The sequence below is a fragment of the Lynx canadensis genome, chromosome B3 (assembly GCF_007474595.2).
Source record: "Lynx canadensis isolate LIC74 chromosome B3, mLynCan4.pri.v2, whole genome shotgun sequence".
In the NCBI taxonomy this organism is placed as follows: domain Eukaryota; kingdom Metazoa; phylum Chordata; class Mammalia; order Carnivora; family Felidae; genus Lynx; species Lynx canadensis.
Genome location: NC_044308.2, coordinates 52,194,563 through 52,213,122, shown reverse-complemented (window position 1 = coordinate 52,213,122; position 18,560 = coordinate 52,194,563). Strand labels below are relative to the sequence as shown.

At 40.3% G+C, this 18,560-nt stretch overlaps 1 protein-coding gene across 1 annotated transcript in view; it reads left to right on the top strand.

Moving 5' to 3' along the window:
* The window catches only part of TMOD2 (tropomodulin 2), a 54,899-nt gene that overhangs the window by 21,023 nt on the left and 15,316 nt on the right, over positions 1 to 18,560 (top strand). Inside the window, exons 4-8 of the mRNA XM_030318185.1 lie at positions 141 to 263; positions 4,588 to 4,674; positions 8,119 to 8,249; positions 10,316 to 10,423; positions 17,562 to 17,705. Of these exons, the coding sequence (XP_030174045.1) occupies positions 141 to 263; positions 4,588 to 4,674; positions 8,119 to 8,249; positions 10,316 to 10,423; positions 17,562 to 17,705 (593 nt within the window). The remainder of the gene's footprint in view (positions 1 to 140; positions 264 to 4,587; positions 4,675 to 8,118; positions 8,250 to 10,315; positions 10,424 to 17,561; positions 17,706 to 18,560) is intronic.

The window sequence follows — 18,560 nt, the reverse complement described above, 5'->3', positions numbered from 1 at the left end:
TGCTACTGCCATCCCAGCAATTAAGGAATCCCAGTTGGGCATGCAACTTTTAGTGGCCAGAGCTGCATTGTCTGGTCAGTCCTTTTACCCTACCCTGGTCAGCAACACACAATGGTTTTTGTTTTTCTTCTGATTTAAAGGGAGAGTCTTCATCCCCAAAGAAAAGCCAGTAGAAACTCGTAAAGAAGAAAAAGTGACCCTTGACCCAGAACTAGAAGAAGCTTTGGCCAGCGCCTCTGACACCGAACTCTATGATCTTGCAGGTTAGTCCTCAACTCTGGGAACCTTGCCTGTCTGGCTCTGTGACCTCCAGGCACTCACCGGCACCCCAGCAGCAGCGTTTGAGCTTCTCTATAAGTACTGATAAGGATTGCAATACCAGGTTGTCTTCTGTTATTATATGGCTGTAAGACTCAATGCAAGTGACTTAACCTCTCTGAGCAAACCTTACTTTGCTGTATGTGTCTCAGCTATAAAATTTAGAGTCCTATCTCAGATGTAAACTGTCCCAATAATACCTATGTTACAAAATTCAAGAGTTTGAGAAACCAAAGGGAATAAATCTAAAGGAGCACTGAGAATTTAAACAACAAAATAATAGCCCTCACTCTTTCTAAGGAGCTTTCATATTTGCATTTTATCACATTTTATCCTCATAAAATATTCATGAAGCTCTTGCCCTTCCCCACAGTCACCATTCCATTCTGATTGCCACTAAGAGGTTTGTTAGCCCCACAATGGAGCAGGAGTTATTTACCATTACATCCACGCAGGAAGTAAAGCCAATCAGCCCGATCTCCTCATCTTTTTCTAGTTTTCTTAACGATAGCAACAAAATAGTAAATGTTGTTATGATTTGAATTGATTATACATGCAGATAGGCAAAACACAAATAGTATAGAAGAATGGGAAGTCAAGATGGCAGTAGATTAGGGGTCAGCTAACTGCGACCTGCCTCCTGTTTTTGTAAATAAACTATTACTGGAACATAACAACAACAACAAAAGGCTATGTACTGAAAGTAAGTTTCTGTGGCACCTGGGTGGATCAGTCGGTTTAGCACCCAACTCTTGATTCTGGCTCATGGTCGTAATGTCATGTTTCGTGGAATTGAGCCCCGCATCCTGCTGTGTGCTAACAGCACAGAGCCTGCTTGGGATTCTCTGTCTCCCTGTCTCTCTGCCCCTCCCCCAATCACTTTCTCTCTCTTTCTCTCTCTCTCTCTCTCTCTCTCTCTCAAAAATAAATACATAAATGTTAAAAAAAAGAGAAAGTTTCTTACCCTAATTAAGCCTCCTCCCATTTCTAATATATCCTTCAAGAAAGATTCTATGCATATACCAGCATATTTGTGCATTAATGGGATGTGTTTTTTTTTCCAAGTGGGATGTAAATATGGATTATTAGGGTTATTAGGTCACCACAGGATAAAGGTGCTTTCAGAAACAGTCCACAAGCTTTGGCAAAAATTCTCACATCTTTATTCCACTGAAAGACATTTGTAATAATAATCCTCTCTCCCAGGAGAACCAGCCATGCCATCTCAGCTACATTTCCATTCCTTCTGTGATAGTCAGTCATCAATATTAAGTTCACATATTTGAACCTGTCTCAGAAATCACTGCAGGAGTTAAGGCATCTGCATCATGCAGTTAAGAAGGTGCTTTGCAGTGACCTTTTTTCTTAGCCCTGTGGTTGCTGTGGAGGGATCTTGTTATGGTTACTGCTCCTCTCAAGGGTTGTCTCATGGACATGCCCAAAGGGAGAATGCATGGCTGGGCTCGAATTCCCAGGAAATGCTGAAGAAAGGAGAAAGAGAAAAACACCAACCATTTGAAAGAATCTAGATTCTGAAATTCATATAATAATAATACCAGGGGAATAATCCAGAAAGAAAACTGTATTATTATCTCTACTCAGCCTCACTCCATCGTCAGGTGCTCCCTCAGAGCTCACGAAGCCCACCTGGGGGTGGGTGACAGCATCTTCTCTAGGGTGGATCTTTCTGGAAGATCAAGAGCAGCCCCGTGAGTGGATGGGCTGACAGCCAGTGAGGTTTAGATAACAATGAGTATCAATGGCCTGCACATGTTATGATGGCAGGTAGACAATGGCAAGGGAGCAGCAGCTGACCGCCAAGGCAGCATTTCTCAGAGCGTCTGTACCTCAGCTTGACCACCAGCTCTGCTGGTCTAGAGATTTCATCTTGTCTATGCACATAAGGGCCATCAGTTTGGGGCGGATCCACTAGCCAGATTCCCAGGAAACAGATAAAACAAAAATTGAAACTTGGCAAGGGGAGCCAAATTATAATTAGAAGTTGCTCAGTGAAGGGGCGTCTGGGTGGCTCAGTGGGTTAAGCATCCAACTTCGGTTCAGGTCATGATCTCATAGTTTGTGAGTTTGAGCCCTGCATCGGGCTTTGTGTTGACAGCTCAGAGCTTAGAGCCTGCTTCGGATTCTGTGTCAACCTCTCTCTCTGCTTCTCCCCTGCTCACACTGTCTCTTTCTCTCAAAAATAAATAAACTTAAAAAAAAAAATCTAAAAAAAAAAAAAAAAGTTGCTCAGTGCATATAGGGCCAAAGCAAGATATATTTGGATGACCTAAGTGGCCTGTGTCTATCAAATAGGGCATCTTCTGCTCAATGTCTCTCCTCATCAGGGAAATACACACCAAAACCACACTCAGATATCACCTCACGCCAGTCAGAGTGGCCAAAATGAACAAATCAGGAGACTATAGATGCTGGAGAGGATGTGGAGAAACGGGAACCCTCTTGCACTGTTGGTGGGAATGCAAATTGGTGCAGCCACTCTGGAAAACAGTGTGGAGGTTCCTCAAAAAATTAAAAATAGACCTACCCTATGACCCAGCAATAGCACTGCTAGGAATTTACCCAAGGGATACAGGAGTACTGATGCATAGGGGCACTTGTACCCCAATGTTTATAGCAGCGCTCTCAACAATAGCCAAATTGTGGAAAGAGCCTAAATGTCCATCACCTGATGAATGGATAAAGAAATTGTGGTTTATATATACAATGGAGTACTACGTGGCAATGAGAAAGAATGAAATATGGCCCTTTGTAGCAACATGGATGGAACTGGAAAGTGTTATGCTAAGTGAAATAAGCCATACAGAGAAAGACAGATACCATATGGTTTCACTCTTAGGTGGATCCTGAGAAACTTAACAGAAACCCATGGGGGAGGGGAAGGAAAAAAAAAAAAGAGGTTAGAGTGGGAGAGAGCCAAAGCATAAGAGACTCTTAAAAACTGAGAACAAACTGAGGGTTGATGGGGGGTGGGAGGGTGGGGAGGGGAGGTGATGTGTATTGAGGAGGGCACCTTTTGGGATGAGCACTGGGTGTTGTATGGAAACCAATTTGACAATAAACTTCATATATTGAAAAAAAAAAGAAAAAAAATTTAAAAAAATTAAAAAAACAAATAGGGCATCTTCTCCTTAGGCAGTGCCAGAAACACAGCAACAAATTCTTATTTCTTTAACAAGAATGTGTAAAGCACTTAGAACATTGTCTGATGCATGGGAAGTCATTTAATCTTTGTAACACTTGAAGAATAATTATTATCCCTATTTTACAGATGAGGAAACTGATGTTCAGGGGCATTTAGTAACTTCCCAAGTCACACAGGTAGTTTGTGATAGAACCAGGATTCTAACTCTAGGTGACTGCTCCTGAGTGCCACTCTTAACCCTGGACTTGTTGGCTCTACACCTTTGCCCTTTATTGGGCTGCTGCTGGCTGCCTCCCTCCTCCTGATGTGTCGATTACGGTACAGCTGATGAGGAGCTCTGAGATGCTCCTCCACTACCTATTGACAGAAGACTTGTCCTGGGATTCTTCTCCAGGTGGCCAGTCTCATCTGCACAGTTTCATCGGAAGATGGGGCAGTTGTGTTTCAGCCTGCCCAGAGCTCGTTCTCGCCCAGTGCTGTTTCTTGCGTCCTGTGCTGCCTCCTGGTGCAAGCTTCACATAATACAGGAGACTGAAAATCTCAGTATGCTTATGTGGCCTTTTATTGCTGACATCTCTTTTATTTACCACCCTAGGATGCTGTAAACTGGAGAGGAAAACTGTTGGTCCTGAGAAAGGGGTGGCTTACATTGAAAGAGGCCCATGATCTTTCTGTTATTTGCCTCTGGGAGAGTACATGCTGTAATCTATATAACGTTAGATCTTAAAATATCCTTAGACTCAGTCCCACCTTCACATTTTACAGATGAGAAAACAGAAAGGTTGAGTCTACTTAACTAGGAGGTCTAAGCAAGTTTTCAGTAATTTGGGGGCATAACTGGACCATTGTCCCCAGATGCTAAATGATTCTACCTGTATAGCCCCAGAAAGACATCTGAAGATTGCTGGTGGCCTTGGAAAGAGATTTTTTTAATATATAAACTTATTTAACAGTGTATGTGTCCCACACACTATGCAAGGCTGGGGGGCTCTGGACACTTACCTTTATGATACAAAGAATTGTTCTTCAAGGAAAATTAACATTGTGGACATCCTAATGTGCCTTCCCAAACTTAATGTATATTCACTGTTAATCTTTGTTTTTAGCTGTTCTTGGAGTACACAATTTACTCAACAATCCAAAGTTTGATGAAGAAACGGCCAGCACTAAAGGTGGCAAAGTGCCCGTGAGAAGTAAGTTGATGTGGAGTCTGTGGTGTGTGAAAATTGAGAGCTTCAGGTGGTGTTGATAAGAGGGATGCCTGTTGAATCCAGAGTTCCATCCTGTAGGCTTTGAAGGTAGATTCTGTCAACACACTAAGGATCACTGGGCTCTGGGCATTCAAACCAGAATAGGGAAGCCAATAATCAAAGTTTTTGCAGCATAATGGATCAATCAGTGTGTTTTGCCCAGAATACACTCTTTTGGTGGGTCTACTCACCCAAAATATAAAATTGCTGATAAAAAGGTTGCATAGTCAACATAGATTGCAGAGTTTCATGTTCCTGATGATGCTTTTTAATCAATAATAGTATTTTCAGTAAGTTCCCTTTTCTATTAGGTATCTTTGTTTTCTCAATAATGGACACAGGTGATTAGAATTTGAATTCCTACTTCCCCCTGAGAATGTGAAAGACACACTGGCATGGACTTAGCCGGCACAGAAAGTTCAAGACCACAATCCTCTGTGTCAGCATTTCCAAGAAAAGCGTACAGTTTATTAGACTTTCGTATTTACTCATTCATTAGTTATCTACTGAATACCTTATGTGTCAGGAATGTTCTAGGTATGAAGATAAAAAATGGTCTCTGCCTAAAGGAACTTATCTGTCCATGGGAGGGACGGACCAACAATCAAGTAATTTTGCTACAGTGCAATCCAGGTGCTGTAAAAACTTGGAGAAGATTACAGATTTTTCTTAGGTGAAGTGTATTTTATTCTCTTTGAAGGAGACTTAGCAGGTACTTTCTAGTCTGAGCAGCATATTTACAGACCATCATTGATACTGAGCTATTTATCCAAACAATGAGCAGTATTACTTTTTTTTTCATTTTTGCCTATTCATATAGATGAAAAATGTTTATCCTTTTTAACTTCAGTATCAAAGGGTAACATTCTGACAACATGTTTGTTTTTAAAAATCTGGCGCATAATCTTCTGGGCTTTTATGCACAGACATATCATTAACTTTTTTTAAGACTTTTTTTTTTTTTTTTTAGAATTTTAGGTACACAGCAAAACTGAGCAGAAGGCACACAGATTTCCCATATACTCCCTGTCCTCAATTCATGCATAGCTTCCTCCATGACCAACATCCCCCACCAGAGTGGTACATAGGTTACACTTCATGAACCTACAGTGACACATCATTATCACCCTAAGTCTGTTGTTTACATTAGCGTTAACTCTTGGGGTTGTACATTCTATGGGTTTGGACAGATGTATAATGACATGGATCTACCATTATGATATCATGCAGCGTAGTTTCATCTATGCTTTCTTCTAGGGGGTTTATTGTTTTGCATTTTACATTTAGGTGAAAATTTTTGAGTTAATTTTTGTGAAGGGTCTAAGGTCTGTGTCTAGACTCTTTTTTTATGCATTGTTTGTGTATGGTTGTCCAGTTCTAGCACCATTTACTGAAAAGACTCTTCTCCATTGCATTTTTTGCTCCTTTATTGAAAATCAGTTGGGGGCGCCTGGGTGGCGCAGTCGGTTAAGCGTCCGACATCAGCCAGGTCATGATCTCGCGGTCCGTGAGTTCGAGCCCCGCGTCGGGCTCTGGGCTGATGGCTCGGAGCCTGGAGCCTGTTTCCGATTCTGTGTCTCCCTCTCTCTCTGCCCCTCCCCCGTTCATGCTCTGTCTCTCTCTGTCCCAAAAATAAATAAAAAACGTTGAAAAAAAAATTTTAAAAAAAAGAAAATCAGTTGACTGTATTTATGTGGATCTATTTCTGGGCTCTCTACTCTGTTATATTGATCTGTTTGTCTATTCTTTCGCCAATACCACACTCTTTTGATTACTGTAGTTTTGTAGTAAGTCTTAAAGTTGAGTAGTGTCAGTCCTCCAACTTTGTTCTTTTTCAGTATTGTGTTGGTTTTTCTTGGTCTTTTGCCTCTTCCTGTAAACTTTAAAATCAGTTTGTTGATGTATACAAAATAACTTGCTGAGATTTCATTGAATCTATACCTCAAGTTGAGAAGAACTGACATCTTGACAATATTGGTTCTCTTGCAGTTATCCCTCCATTTAGTTCTTTTTGATTTCTTTCAATAAAGTTTTGTAGTTTTCTTCATCTAGATCTTGTACAGATTTTTTATACGTACAAATGAAATACCTAAGTATTTCATTTTTCATTAACTTTTTTTCAAATTGTGGTTCTCTTCTTTTATCAGTACATGTCGGTTTGCCCCCTTCTTTTAATGAATAGATCACATCTTATTATGAGAGATTATGCTGTAACTTAACCATTTTCATATTGATAGGCTTTGTGTTTATCATATTTTGCTGTCACAAGTAATATGTCAGTGAACATCCTTGAAAAATACCTTTATGTATTTGTGCTTTTTTTTCCTCTGTAGATTAGACTCCTAGATACAGAATTACTGGGTCATAGAGTACCCACATTTTACATGTTGATAAGTAAGGCCAAATTACTCCCAAAAAGTTTGTACCAGTTTACGTTCTCACCATCAATGTAAGAGGATGTGTTTGACTTCACAGTTGTTGCCAATTCTACGTGTTATCTCTTTTGACATTTTTGTGCTAGTCAAATAGTATTCCATTTTTTAACTTCACAATTTAATTACTTTTTATATTTTTGGTTGAGTGACAGATTCTTCTGATCATATTATTTGTTCATTTTTAATTGGATTGTCTACTAATTTGTAGGAGCCCTGTGTATATTGGGATAGTAACAGTTTGTATGTTAAATATATACTGCAAATGTTTTCTGTTAACTGCTTTTGAGAATTGTTCCATTCTGCCTTTCTGTCCCTTTCTCTTCCCATACCTTCCTCAAAATTAAAGCTCCAAATGGAAATCAGAGAAGGATGAGGTATGGTCAAGAGGCCAGAAGGGGCACCTGGCTGGCTCAATTGGTAGAGCAACTCTTGATCTCAAGGTCATGAGTTTGAACCCCACATTGGGTATGGAGCCTACTTAAAAGGAATAAATAAATAATATTAAAAAAAAAAAGAGGCCAAAGGAATAGTATGGTTTTGGAAATGAAGAAACTTACTTCTTTTTTGAATCTCAGCTCCTGTAGCTTGATGATTATAGTCTGAAAGTGGTCCATATACAGCAGCAATAACTGCTTGTGGATTTGGTGGGGCGGGGGGGGGGGGGGAGGTTGGAATTTACTATAAGGCCTTCTGAACTTTTGGTTCCATGTAGCATCAGCCACTGAGACTTCTTTGCATTGCAGTTGAGAAACATCAGTGTTTGAAACTGTGACTCAGAACTGTACCATTCCCATGTTTGTTTAGTTGAGAATCATCAGCTTTACTATCACTGATATTAGAGTATTATTGGAATCGGAGCATGGGAAGGAAAGGTCGTTTTGGGGGAAGTCATCTCTGATTTTGGCAGGAGAGCCCTTACACTTTCTTTTTAAAATTAAAACTTGTGTATTAGATGTGGTCAAAGGTGAGAAGGTCAAGCCAGTATTTGAGGAACCACCCAATCCCACCAATGTGGAACTGAGTCTGCAGCAGATGAAAGCCAATGACCCCGGCCTGCAAGATGTCAACCTCAACAACATTAAGGTATTGCGTTATGATTATTGTCAGTCACTTGATTTATCATGAGGTTAAAAAATGTAATGGAGATAACTGCCAGTTTTCACACCTGTTTCCAATCCTCTGTAGTCACTGACTTTGAGGCAAGCTATCCTACTCAAAAGAAGAAATTTTTAAAAAGTGACTTCTAGAATTTTTTGCAAAGAATCACAGTATTTGCGTTAAACAAAGAATGTTGGTTATCTACTGCTGGGTAATAAAGTACTCCAAAACTTAGAGGCTTAAAACAATAAACATTTGTTAGTTCGCACAGTTTTTGAGTATCAGGAATCAGGACTTAGCTGGATAGTTGTGGCTCAGGGTCTCAAGTGAGGCTGTAGTAAAACTGTCATCAAGGGCTGCCATCAGCAGAATGCTTGACTGAGGTAGAAGGGTACACTTCCAGGATGGCATACTCATGTGGCTGTTGGCAGGAGGCCTCAGTTTCTCACCACATGGGCCTCTCCATAGGGCTGCCTGTGTGGCCTCACGTCATGACAGCCTTCTTCTCCCAGAGGGAGTGGCTGAAGAGAAAAAGAAAGAACAAGCAGGAAACCACAGTGCCTTTTATGGCCTATTCTCTGAAGTCACACATTGTCACTTCTGCCTTATTCTGTTTGGTAGTTAGTCATGTTACTCTCAAAGGGAGGGGAAGGAAGTGTGTGTATGTGTGTGTGTGAGTGAGAGAGAGATGAGAGAGAGATGGAGAGAGAACATTGCCTGGTATCCATTCTATTACTTCATGTTGGGCCAACATCTGCCATTTAATAATAACTGACTTGTGTTGAGTATTCACTTATCCTTTGCTAAATACTTGGAATTCATTACAGGAGTTCCATTCTATCTGCGGTTTTGCTTTCCATGGTTTGCAGTTACCGCAGTCAACCGCCACAGTGCAGAAGTAGATGATCCTCCTGACAGACTGTCAGAAGGTCATTAGTAGCCTAACCCTCTATCACAGTGCTTATGTCATTCACCTCACCTCATTCCATAGGCATTTTATCATCTCACATCACAAGAAGAAGGGTGAGTATAGCTATCTTTTGAGAGAGAGGGAGGGACCACATTCATGTAACTTTTATTACAATATATTGTTAAAATTGTTGTTTTATTATTGGCTACTGTTGTCAATCTCTTACTGTGCCTAAGTTATAAATTAAACTTTATCATAGGTATGTGTGTATGTATAGGAAAAAACATAATATATTATAAGTGTTCAGTGCTATCCGTGGTTACAGGCATACACTCAAGGTCTTGGGACATATCCCCCATGGATAAGGGGAACTTACTGTATCTCATTTAATGTGTAGTGGCACTTAAGGAGATTAAATTGCTCACGGCCATGGAGCTAGTCTGTAATGAACCCAGGATTCATATCAACCTCTAGTCTACCCTGTATTGCCTGCCTCCCAGTGATTGGGGCTGTGCTAAGTGCTGTGAAAGATGGAGTAAGATTCATTTTGTCTTAATTCTGAAAAACTTATATTAGGAGAAAAATACTAAATCAATAACTACAACATGATGTGGTAAGCCCCCAAAAGTTGTGGAATTGCAGATAAGGAAATTTTTTATCTTGCCTAGGAAAGCCAGTGAACAAAGGAGGTGATATTCAGCTGCCTCTTGAAAAATGAGTAGGAATTAATCAGAGAAAAGGACAGTAGAATTTCCAGGCGAAGGGAAAAGCAGACATAAGAGTATGGAGGAGAGAAAGACCATGGTGTATTAAAAGAATGGCACATAGATCAATCTGGCTAGAATATAGAGAATGAAAGAGAAAAGGAGTGGAGTTTGGTATGTGCATAATTTCTTGGTCAGAGTGAACAGAACAGCGAGGCCAGAATGTCATGTTGTGTTAGATTCCCTTGTTAGATACTAAGTGGTGCTGTCGGCCCAGGATGACTTGGCTGCTGGAGGATGGGTAATGAGTATTTTAGAAGGGATGTCACACGTTTAGCCATCTAAACACATAAGGTATTTAAAAGCTGTGGGTCTTGAGTTGGGGTGGGGGAGCTACAGAATGGTCTATCAACTCTCTGTGCCTTCCCCCATTTTAGAACATTCCAATTCCAACCCTGAAGGAATTTGCAAAGGCTCTGGAAACCAACACTCACGTAAAGAAGTTCAGCCTGGCTGCAACCCGCAGCAATGACCCTGTGGCAATTGTGAGTAAAATTTCAGAAATATTACATGAAAATATTTAATTTGTTAGAAACTATTTTTAATGTGTTCTATAAATTAACAGTTTTTAGGTCTGGTAATTTTCTACACAGTTAAACACATTAGTTATAATAAGACAATAAAACAGAACCCATCTGTCAGGCACTTTGAATTAACTAAAATTTTGTTAGCAGTACACTTTGAGGAGAAAGAAATAAGATTAGATTAGGCATTTAACTACATAAATATTAGCTTTTGCTCTGTACTTAGTACAAATTTTCTGAAGCTTTTGCATCTCTATTAACATAATGTCACAGTCAATGGATATTGGAAGACTCCCAAATCCTACAGGAACTGAGCATGTATAAAAGTATTAAAGTGTATTTCATTTTAATCTTTGAAATGGATTAGTATGTTTCAAAAATATTTTAAACAACTAGATCTTAAAACATTTTTTGTTAACCAGAATACGAAAAAAGTAACCAGCCAAAAGCCCTGTTTTAGATAATTCCATGCATTTTAGATAATTCAGCTAAATAAGGAAGGCCCTTGGCCCAAGTAAATACTACAACTGTTACCACCATCAATGTTATTGCTATAAATAGCTAACATTTCTTCAGCAATTAGTAAACACCAGCAGTAAGCTCTATGCATTACACACGTCAGCTCACCTAATCCTCACTATAATACTATAAGGTATGTGCTGTTATTAGTTCCCACTGTAACAAATGAGCAATCTGAGGCTCAGCAAGGTTGAATATCTTTTCCAGGGTAACACAGCCAGTAAGTGGCACCACCGGGTCCTCCCGATTCTATAGCCAGGATGCTTTAACCATCAAGCTATGCTGTTTTTATACACAATGCCTCAGCTTTCATACTTTTGCTAAAGTATATCGGTTTTGGAGAGCCTGAACATCAGCCTGTAATTCTGCACCATCTAATGCTCAGCCTTTGAGTCAAGCTAGAAAAACAAGTTTTCTTGACGTGATGATGTGATTTAAAGCAACATGTCTGGGGGCGCCTGGATGGTTTGGTCGATAAAGCATCCGACTTCGGCTCAGGTCATGATCTCACTGTCCGTGAGTTCGAGCCCCACGTCGGGCTCTGTGCTGACAGCTCAGAGCCTGGAGCCTGTTTCAGATTCTGTGTCTCCCGCTCTCTGACCCTCCCCCGTTCATGCTCTGTCTCTCTCTGTCTCAAAAATAAATAAATGTTAAAAAAAAAGCAACATGTCTGTTGGAAGATCTAAAATAGCATTAAAAACGGAAAGTAAAATGAAAGTAATGGCTACCTATTGCAGTGTTAGCACAGAGTAGATGTTTGGACACTTGTTAAATGGATGAATACCATGCCCTCCAACCTCTCAGCAGTAGAAAATATTTCTGTGATGACCACAGCAAATATAAAATAAGCACTCATGTAAGAGGAACTAAGCTACAGAATTGATGTTTTCACCAGCAGTAATTATATCTCAATTTGTGGGTTGAAAGAAGTTTCCAATTTGAAACCTTATCATTAAAATAGTAAAATAGCAGAACTAGATCATTGGTAAAGGTGAAATCAGTTATTTAAGGACTTTTATCGGTATATGATTTTATGTAGTCTCTGTCGTTCAGTAGATAGGTTCTCAATAAAGCAAAATATTCCCAGTACCTTTTGTATGCAAGTGACTAGGGTATGAATAAAGAAATGATTTGTCACTTCAGTGTATTGCATGACAGTAAAACTGCAGGGATGAAAATAGGTTATAGTCCACTGTCAACCCTACTAGCAAATAATGTAACTCTTCCACTCAGTCAAATAGATAACTTGCTAAGTGGTCTAAATAAAATCCAAATATAATCATCTCTTTGATACTGTTTTTAGTGCAACAGCTGTGTGTTGAAAGCATACCGTGTGACTCTGGCTCACCACACAATTGTAAGGAATAGTTGCAGTTCTTCAGGGTGTGAAAACATAAGCCTCTCTGGCCTTATTCCTAGATGGCTTTATATTGTCCAGCCCTCACCTGGCTGCCCCCATGGCTCTCCTTTCAGTCATGCCAGAGTGGAGAAAGCTACTTTTCAACCTACTGTAGATTGAAAATTGGCTGATTACCCCATAGGCAATAGAGATCTTCAAACTTTGATTATCCCTAGCAACTGCCTGCAAAGAATTAAAGATGGGAATGCCTGGCTGGCTCAGTCAGTAGAGCATGCAACTCTAGATTTGGGGGTTGTGAGTTTGAGCCCACTTTGGGTTGAGAGATTACCTTAAAAAAAGAGAGAGGAAAAAAATAATGAAAGATCAGTGTTAAAGCAAAGAGTTTTAGGAGACTTCTTTGAAAGATTCAGGAACAGATTCAATGAAGTACTTGTGGGATTACTGTAAAGGTAGGCAAATTATGTGTATGTGAGATGGCATTATCCCCACTTTGCAGATGAGGCACCTGAGGCTCATAGATGTTGAGTAATTTAACTAAGACTACACATCATGTAGACAAGCCAGGAAGTGAATTTAAGTGACCTGTAATTAGGTTCAGTTCACCATGCCCCAAGTACTTACATGCAACCACATCTCCAGCAGGGAGCAGAAAAAGTCCACATACATTAAAAAATGCTCTTTTAGACAGTACTGTCCATAACAAAATGAGATAGCCACAAATGTAAGCCACATGTATAAATATAAAAATTTTCTGGTAGCCACATTAAAAAAAAGACATAGGTGGAATTCATTTTAATAATATATTTTATTTGAACCAATATATCCCAAATATGATCATTTCAAAATGTAATGTGAAAATGTAATAAGGTATTTTACATTATTTTTTTCATACCGCATCTTTGAAATCTAGTGCGTGTTTTATATTTACAGCATGTCTCAATTCAGACCAGCCGTTTTTCAAGGGCTCAATAGCCACATGTGCCTTGAGGCTACCCTTTGGATGAGGCAGGTTTGGACAATGCAGGAAATTGGATTTCCCTACAATCCTGTGAAGTACAGAAAGCAAAACCTTCTCTTTAAAAATGTATTTCTACTGTAATTATTTATATAACATTTAAGAAATCTGGTCTTTGTTTTACCGATGTTATCCCCAGCACATGTAATAGATGCTTAAATATTTGCTGAACTGAAATTAACTTGGGCCTACAGCCCAGGGTTATGTTTGGCTGTGTCTCCCTTGTTTTGTTCAGTATGAGAAAAGTGTTTTCTCAAGTTTAAAAGAAATTGGCAAGGTCCTGGCTACTTGCCAGGAAGTCCTGCAACTTTTTTTATAAAGGCCTAATTGCTCCGACATTTTGTTATTCTAATAATGAGCGTAAATCCTGAAGCCTGGGGCGTCCATGAGGAAAAGCCTGATGCATTTCCTTCTGACGCTGTAATTAAAATGTGTGCGTTTAATTCTAATTAAGGACCTAGCAGGGAATAAATACACTTTAATTTATGTGGTGTACAATAAGGTTAGTCCAAATCTTTGAGCTTTCTTTGCAGTTAAAGCAAGTGCTTGTCTAATACACAGGATTCTTCTAGTCTGGTGCTTCTCAGCTCAGGGTAATTTTGCTCTCCGGGGGACATTTGGCAGTGTCTGACGATATTTTTGGTTGTCATGACTGGGAAGGGTACTATTGGCATTTAACGGGTCTCAGAAGCTGCTAAACATGCTGCAATACACAGGACAACCTCCCACAACAAAGAATTCTCTGGCCTCAACTGTCATTGGTGCCAAGGTTGAGAAATCCTGTTCTGATCCCAAGTTAGATTCCTTCTCTTCCTTCTTCCTGTGTTTTCCACCATAAAAATAATTAAAATATTATAGAAGTTCCTGGTTCCATTCCCCAGAGCAATCAGTATTACCAGTTTGTTTTTCATTCTTCTAGTTGTTGTCTTTATAACTTTAATTAAAGTGGTTGTCAACCCTGGTGAACATTAATCACCTGGAGAGCTTTAAAAAAATTTAGCAGTCCAGGCTACATACAGCCTGAGATTCCAATTTACTTCATCTGGGGTGAGGCCCAAGCATTGGTATACATTTTTTTTTTTAATTTTTTTTTCAACGTTTTTTATTTATTTTTGGGACAGAGAGAGACAGAGCATGAACGGGGGAGGGGCAGAGAGAGAGGGAGACACAGAATCGGAAACAGGCTCCAGGCTCTGAGCCATCAGCCCAGAGCCTGACGCGGGGCTCGAACTCACGGACCGCGAGATCGTGACCTGGCTGAAGTCGGACACTTAACCGACTGCGCCACCCAGGCGCCCCTACATTTTGAAGCTTCTAGATCATTGTAATGTACAGCCAGAGTAGAAAACCACTGATATGCACACTTTTTTGTTTTTGATATATCATCTTAGATGATCTTTTGTTTCTCCATTAGAAAAGCTGATGGCAGTTCTGTACTTTGCCTTCATCCCTTTTCCTTTTTCTGCCTCAAGTTGTAGTTATTCCATTATGTTCACACATTTCAGCTTTATGTGTGTTTTATGCCATTATATTCTATGTTTTGTTAAGAGATTGATTGCAGAAATTTAAAACTTACCACCAGTATTTACAATTACCTAAATATGTAAATATAGAAGTCTCTTTCTCATGGCCCTTACAGTCTAGTGACTAATGCTGGTCTGAGTCTTGTTACTTTGTTAAGTAACTTATTTTCTCTTGCTAGAAACTTTTCTGAAATTTCACTTGTATGTGACCACTTATGAGACTTTTTACTCATTTTGCTGAGCATCCAGTGCATTCTTTTTTTTTTTTTTTTTAATGTTTGTTTTTGAGAGAGAGAAGAGCGCTAGAGTGAAGGAGGGGCAGAGAAAGAGGGAGAAACAGAGAATCCCAAGCAGGCTCTGCACCAGCAGTGCAGAGCCTGACGTGGGGCTCAAACTCACAGACTGTGAGATCATGGCCTGCACTGAAATCAAGAGATGCTTAACTCACTAAGCCACCTAGGTGCCCCCAGTGGGTTCTTTCATATACAAATTCATAGTTCTCTTCAACTCTAGGAAATTTTTTCCTATTATTTTATTATTTCTTCCCCTCTGATGTCTTTTTTTTTTCTTTTGTCCTTCTGAAACTCCTACTAGATAAATGTTGAACTTCTGTATCTTTCCCTGTATCTTTTAACATTTCTTTCCTATTTTCTCTATCTTTGTCTTTTTACTCGACATTCTGGGGAATATCCCAGATTTATGTTCTCACTTACCAACTTGGTCTTCAGCCGTGTTCATTTTGTAATTCTGGATGTCCTTTACTTGTCTTTATTTTAATGTAATATTTAAATTTTTCAACACATTTTCATGTACATATTCTTCTTTTTCCCCCCGTAATAGCCAGTACTTATTTTATTAATAGAGTACGTTTTCTTTCTTTTTTGGGGAGAGGGAAGAGGGACAATAACAATTAAAATGTTTATATTTGTTTCTGTTCCCTTGAAAGATCTCTGCTCCCTCTGGGGCATGCTGTGCTATTGGTTGACTTGGCTTTTCTCTTCCATGATGTTGGTTTTCCTAGTATGTCTGGCAATCACTGGTTGCCAGATTTCTGAATAGAGAATGAGGTTGTTTTGTGTAAACCAGGGTCATTTCCTCCATAGTTGTGTAGATCTGTTTCATCAACAGACCTCTCCCTTAAAAGGGAGACGCTTTTGGGGCACCTGGGTGGCTCAGTCGGTTGGGTGTCCGACTTCAGCTCAGGTCATGATCTCACAGTCCGTGGGTTCGAGCCCCGCATCGGGCTCTGTGCTGACAGCTCGGAGCCTGGAGCCTGCTTCGGATTCTGTGTCTCCCTCTCTCTGCCACTCCCTTGCTCATGTTCTGTCTCTCTCTCTCTCAAAAATAAATAAAAACATCAAAAAAAAATTTTTAAAGGGAGATGCTTTCTATTTCTCCATTTGTCACCATCCAACAGGCTATGTGTTTTCTTTATTAATGTATCAACTGCCCTCCTGCTCAAATATAAGCTCTCTTTTGACAGGGATTTTTATTTCCTCTGCTGCCAGCACACTGTAGAAACCCAATAAATAGTCTTTTTTGAATAAGTGAATGAATGAATGAATGAATGAATGAATGAGTGCTTTTGTAAGCAGGCAGGTGAATTTTCTAGCAGCCTTCTCTTGAAGGGTATATACGGGGACCTGACAGGTGGCTTGGGAGTCCCCCACAACTCTACAGTTAGGAGGGGCTTCACTCTGGGAGGGGTACATTGCAGTATATTTCATCCCTGGACATGGCTGCTTCTCCTCTCTGTTTCTCCCACATGGTATCAGGTGGTAGGTCTGAAGGTGCCCTGTTTCTGTGTGGCTTCTGTCTCAGGGAAGCTATGGGGAGGGGCAATGTGCTCTCCATCTGCTCTGGTTATTCCATTTGTTCCGAAGGCAGTTCTTTGATGCAATGCCCCAGTCAGGACTTACCTCTGGCATCTCAGGCAACAACTTTTTTTGTGTTCGTTTCTCCATCAATCTTTCTTTTTTTTCTGTGCGTCAGCAAATTTTCAAGGGAATAGCCCTCTGTTTTGTTTGTTTGTTTCTTGTACTATGAGAGTTCCAGTCACTCAAAGATTTTATCTTTTCTTTATGATAATGGGAAACATTGGGCACAAGGGGAACAGGCAGGTGCATGCATTTGTTGTTTTGAACTGAGAGTCTCTAGTGGGTTTGCCACTCTGAGTGGTGATTATATTCCAAAAGTTATCTTTGAGGAATTCTGATTTATAGATGACCTGAAATAATATCAGTAGTGCCCATATGCTAGTCAACAGTAAAGTTTTTTTTAATCTATTCATAGCAAAGGGGACAAAATAAAACAATTCGGAGATCATGTCCTTTCTTTGTTTTTCCTAATGTTAAAATGCTTTTTCTCAGAGAAAAAACCGCAAAACAAAACTGACAATGATAACAGATGGTAGTGGGATTTTTTTCAATGTCCATACCTTACAAAGTTGGTAATCCTGTGTCAGGATTTTTTGGTTTTATTTTTTGTTTTACAGGTATGTAAAATTCACAGGTCTGGTCTGAATTATTTTAAATTACTATCTTTGTTATTTGGAGGTGAAAGTTTGATTTGACTCACTTTTTCTTTAAGTACGTAAAAAACATCTGTGTTTCATTTGGCGGTGGGGAGTTCAGTAAGTAAATCTTTAGCAGCATTAATGGTTATTTCTTTTTTCATAATAAGGCTTTTGCAGATATGCTGAAAGTAAACAAGACCTTGAAAAGCCTAAACATCGAATCCAATTTTATCACTGGGACTGGAATCCTGGCCCTGGTAGAAGCACTGAGAGAAAATGACACCTTGACAGAGATCAAGATCGACAACCAGGTGTGACTCACAGGGTGCATGTGAAAGGGGGGTGCTGCAGGGGACTGAGTTAAAAGCCAAAGTCCTGTGACTCGATTTGATGTTCTGGTTTTCCTGTAAGTTGTAATAGCTTCTGGCCTGTGGAGGGCGTGTGGGAGAGCATGACAATAACTAAACCATGCACAGTGAGGCAGCCTGAGACCTAAGGAGCCAGCTCTCCCCCAGCCCTAGGCTAGTCAGGCACCAGGGGAGAGAGGAGGTGGGGCCAGAGGTGTTGACAGCTGCCTTGTGCAGCCATCATCACCCATGTCCCTAGCAGGAATCTCAGCTCAGAATGTCCCAGCCCACCTGAGACTGTGGCTACAAGGAGAAAGCAGACGGGCCATGCCCAGAGACAGACTCTTTGCTCTTGGTCGAAGGCTGCCAGAGCTGGAGAAAAAGGACTCCTGCAGTCTGGGGCAGGCCACAGAGCCTGTTTAGAGGAATCCGGGTTCTAGAAGATAATCTGGCTTCGAGTAGCAGGCCACACCCACGATGTGATCATAGTCCCAGCTCTGTTGCAGTGTTTTTTAGGTTCCCGTCAGCAACCAAAGCAAGCTGCTTTTCTCCAGGACCACATCTTCCTTACCCTGAAGGCCTCTTTTCCCAGAATCAGCCGGCAGTGTTTCAAGTTGCTCTGCTGGCTTCGGCTGGCTTCTGCTGTCAGACAGCAAATCTAGGTTCTCGGCCTAATGCTTTTGCCTTGCCACTTTTGCTATGGGGAACTGTCTGCCATGGGACTCAGTGAATCTGAGGGGTCTGGACACTGTCTAGTGTGAAGAAAGGGCCCTGCAATGTCCCAGAGAGAGGGGAGAGCACAGACCCTTGTGCAATGAG